The 4,257-nt window shown below is 40.5% G+C and overlaps 1 protein-coding gene across 1 annotated transcript in view; it reads right to left on the bottom strand.

Moving 5' to 3' along the window:
- Positions 1–1,152: 1,152 nt before the first annotated feature.
- Positions 1,153–4,257, bottom strand: part of RPS16 (ribosomal protein S16) — a 3,381-nt gene continuing 276 nt past the window's right edge. The window contains exons 2-5 of the mRNA XM_019514787.1: positions 3,700–3,801; positions 2,754–2,850; positions 1,487–1,534; positions 1,153–1,355 (exon numbers count right to left, since the gene is read on the bottom strand). Coding sequence (XP_019370332.1) covers positions 1,210–1,355; positions 1,487–1,534; positions 2,754–2,850; positions 3,700–3,801 — 393 coding nt within the window. The 3' untranslated portion in view covers positions 1,153–1,209. The remainder of the gene's footprint in view (positions 1,356–1,486; positions 1,535–2,753; positions 2,851–3,699; positions 3,802–4,257) is intronic.

Genomic DNA, 4,257 nt, shown 5'->3' with positions numbered 1-4,257 from the left:
AAATAAATAAATAAATAAATAATCTATTGGAATATAGAAGTCTGGACAGGAGCATAATACTATGAACGACTTTGAGATCATAAAGGAAATACCAAACATTAGTTTGTTATGCATTTAACAATAACAACAAAAAACAAAACAAAAACCCCAAAGCTACTATGCAGTGCCTACATGCCTTAAAATACAGGCATATCACATCATGGAGCAGTTAAATTGTCCCTGATTGTGGTATAATTCAGTCATTTATGTACAAGACTTATGCAATACAGAGCAGCAGAAAATGATGAGGAATGACGGAGGCATGTTAAGACTTATGAACCTGCCTCAACAAAAGGACTTAACTAAGAAGGAAAAAGAATTATTTAAAGAGGTACAGTGTGGTAGAGAGGTTGACAAAATAAAGTTATGATAAGTCATAAAAATCTCTTTCAAACAGTTAAGTAAATTCAGTTGCACAAGAGTATCTGTAAAAGCACAAAGCAGGAATTCTATACATAGAGAAATATGAAAGACAGGTTTTAGAGAAACAGTTGGAGAATGCCTAAATTGTGCATGTGAAATCTAGCATCTATTTTTATATGCAAAACAGCACCTTTCACTAAAGTCTTAAAAACTAACTATAATACCCCATAGACATTAAGTATGCTTTACCTCAGAGATCCCCACCCCATGAGTTTGACTACTATCAATTTATCTGATAAATTTGACATGTAAACTTATCCTTGGCCACAGCCAGACACGCCCACTTCCCAAATTTTGGCTCCCCATTGGAATGTTTTTTTGTTAACAATATATTTAAATTAGAATAAATGACATTATGCAGGAATTAACAAGATGTTTTCCAGCATTCAACATGTCATTTAGAAAAGTCTTCATTTACTTGAAATGAAAGAAAAATGTATTCATTTATGATTTGGGGAGGAAGGAGTTAAGTGCATTCATGGGGAGGGACGGAAAGAGCAGGCAAGGATTAGGATGCAGAACAACCTCAAACTGAAGAAATTACTCGTATTAAATTCGATTTGGTTAACAAATTGGAGAAGTGTAAAATCACACACTGAAGTCATATCACACACACAAGACATCTCCACCCTTAATAAAATGCACTGAAGAATTTTAACCAATACAAAAACATTAGACTTAGAAACTTGCAAGTATTTATCAAATTTCCACCAGATTTATTATAAGATACTGGAGTACAGAATAATTTTAACGGTAAGACTTCTGGTAGCGTGCACGGGCACCAGGTCCACCAAACTTCTTGGACTCGCAGCGACGAGGATCTGCAACCAGCAAAGTCCTATCGTACTGGATTAAGATGTCTTTGATCTCCTTCTTAGATGCTTCATCAACATCTGAAAAAGTAAAGAGATTGCATATGTGTGGTTCTGTGAGCTTCACACAGAATGAATATACACACATGTAGCACTCTGCGTTACAGCTCAGAAGCTATGTATTTACTTCTGGACCAGCAGAACAAACTTACATTTTTGGTAGTAAGCCACCAATGCTTTGGAAATAGCTTGACGAATAGCTGTTGAGGACAAAGACAAAGTTAGTAACACCGAATTCAGGCTTGTGAAAGAAGAGGAAAATATAAAGTATGGCAAAGTTTTTTTCCCCCTACTGACAGAAGCTTGTAAGCAGAATGCCCGTACTGTGCGACAAGCCTGAAGTTCCATCCATGCATTCAACCATCATCTTTGAAAAGGGGCATGTAAACCAATGCAAGAGGCAATGATTTTCTGGGGTGGTATTTTTTATTGGACCATATGCATAGTTGGGAGAAGTTTCAGCAGTGAAGCCTGGGAACTCCTAGTATATCTGTAATTGCTCATCTACCCTATACGTCCCTTTTCTATCACCATTAAAAAAAACTAATTGATTTGAATAACTGTTACAAAAATTAATTAGATGAAGTTTAGGGTTAAAACATTCACCTGCTCCTTATATATCTTTGAGTCAGGTTATTGTACTTATTCAAGCACAACCCAACAGCAGTACAAGACCAATAGTTGTAAAAATTAAACTGTTTACGTAATGCAAGCAAGTTGAAAACAAAGTTCCAATTTTGTTATTTTTGACTGATTTAGAATGTCACCAACTGCTTGATTTTTTCCAAGATTTAGAAAATTTGTTGAACTTGATCTGTATGCTAATAATAAACATATAACATCCAGCAGTTTCAACAGCTTTCCTCCTCGAAGTCCATTGTTCTGATCAAGTTGAAGCATACAGTACAGTTGCAACTTACGCAGGGGTTACGTTCCCAGGTCAGCGCATATAGGTGAAATCGCATACAGCTGAAATCGCCGGGCTCGGCACTGAACAGCTGCCACCACCAGGCCCGGACAAGGCGGCCAGCTGAGCGTGAGCCCCCTAGCCATGCCGGCGCGTGCAGGCAATACCACGCGGTGCCGTGCAGCGCCGCACTATGCGCTGTTTCCTGGCCAGCGGCCAGCCCCAGCAGCCAAGCGCATAAAGCCGAATTCGCGTAAGTTAAATATGCGTAAATTGCGACTACTGTACTGCCAGAAGTTTCATAAGTCCGTATCTCCATAAAATTCAAAGAATGTCACAGTGACACAGTTAAAAAGATACAAATCAACCTACTCAATTTCAAAGCTATATATTTAACTGCTAAATTATAGTCAATTCCCAAGATAGTTTAAACACCATTCTTTAAATAATATCCACAATAAGCAGTTTGATTTATTCCAACCCATAAAAAGTATCACATGCATGGGTCCTACCATAGATTTGTGCTACGTGGCCACCACCCTTAACACGGACTCTTATGTCAACTCCAGCAAAGCGTTCTTTGCCCAGGAGAAGAACAGGTTCAAGCAGCTAAGAAAGAAAAACAAATTAAATTTTATAAAAATACATACATGATCCTCAGACCCAGTTCTCTCAAAAAGTTGCTTCAACTTTGCATGTAAGAAGTTACGAGACATTCTAGAAGGGGTTAACTACACCAAGCCACCGGGGGGGAGGAAATCAGTGAAGAGTAAAACTCAGTGGACTGAATAGTAGACTTCAGATTAAAGTATGAATCCCATTACTGAATTTGCCACCAGATTACCTCGTGCTGGTAGCTGTTTCAAGTCCCTTTGCTTCTGTATCACCATTTTTAAGTGGCAAAACTTCCTTTCCAAAAAGTACTGACAGTTACCGATATTAAGCATTTTAAAAGAACTGGCTTAAAATTTTGGTAAATCAGATCTAACACAATTTAACAGTTATTTGAATGTATTCTTAGCTCCTATCAGCACTAAGAGTTATTAAAATTCTAAGAAAATATATCCGAGAAAATTTTTTTAAAAGCACCGAAGCAACCTAAAAGCTTAAATCACTTTCAAAATTTAATGCTATGTCTACATTTCTTCCTCATTCTGCCAAGCAGGAGACACAGCTTCAAGAAGCCCAATTAATCTATAATCATTTTAAGTAGAGAAATACTGCCAAAAAATATCTGTTAAGAGTGCATACTCTAAAAACAGCATAAATACCTCCAGGTAAAACGCTTCCTACTAGGGTTTAGTTTATTACAAATTTCCCAACATCAAGATTTAAACCCCAAGACATGTTTCCAAGCTGTCTGAGGCTGCATGCGTCTGTCCCTGGGAAAAACAACCTCTTGCTCTCAGACATGTTAGATGAGCCGTCTCAGTCTGAGGGAACATGGTGCTCGCTTACTTTGTACTGCAGCGTTCTGGGCTCAATCATTTCCAGCGGTCTTCCATTCACTTTGATGAGGCCATTTCCTCTTTTACAGTGGGCAACAGCCGTAGCTGTTTTCTGCACGGAGGGGGGAAACGACAACAGGTATGAGGGTGGGATTTCATGAACAGGTTAGCACAACTGCAATGAATGACTAGCATCAAATGCTCGCAGGCCATGTTTCAACCTCCAGCAGCTCCTCAAGTGCTTTGGGAAGTGGGGTCTGGCAGGGGCTCCCAGCCCAAAACCCCCTCCAAAATAACCAGCACGCAGAGAACAAAGACTTTAAGTCAGCAGTTGCCACTAACACCCCCACCCACCTGTGCCTCGTGTCACCTATCCTGCAGAAAGCAGCTCCACGTGCGGCCGCGGCTGGAGGAGAACAGAGGCCAGACCTCCAGCTCCGACCCGCTCCACTCCCTCCCTCCCGCCAACAACTGCTCCCTGGACCCGCGCACCGGGGAGGAGGGGGGCGGACCACGGATAAGGCTCGAGACGCCCCCTCCGCCCGGGACACGTGGAGCCTCCCGCAGG

This window comes from Gavialis gangeticus, unplaced genomic scaffold, assembly GCF_001723915.1.
Source record: "Gavialis gangeticus isolate Ggan-Ray unplaced genomic scaffold, GavGan_comp1, whole genome shotgun sequence".
Lineage (NCBI taxonomy): Eukaryota > Metazoa > Chordata > Crocodylia > Gavialidae > Gavialis > Gavialis gangeticus.
Note: the sequence above shows the minus strand (reverse complement) of the source record. Positions and strands in the feature narration are given on the sequence as shown.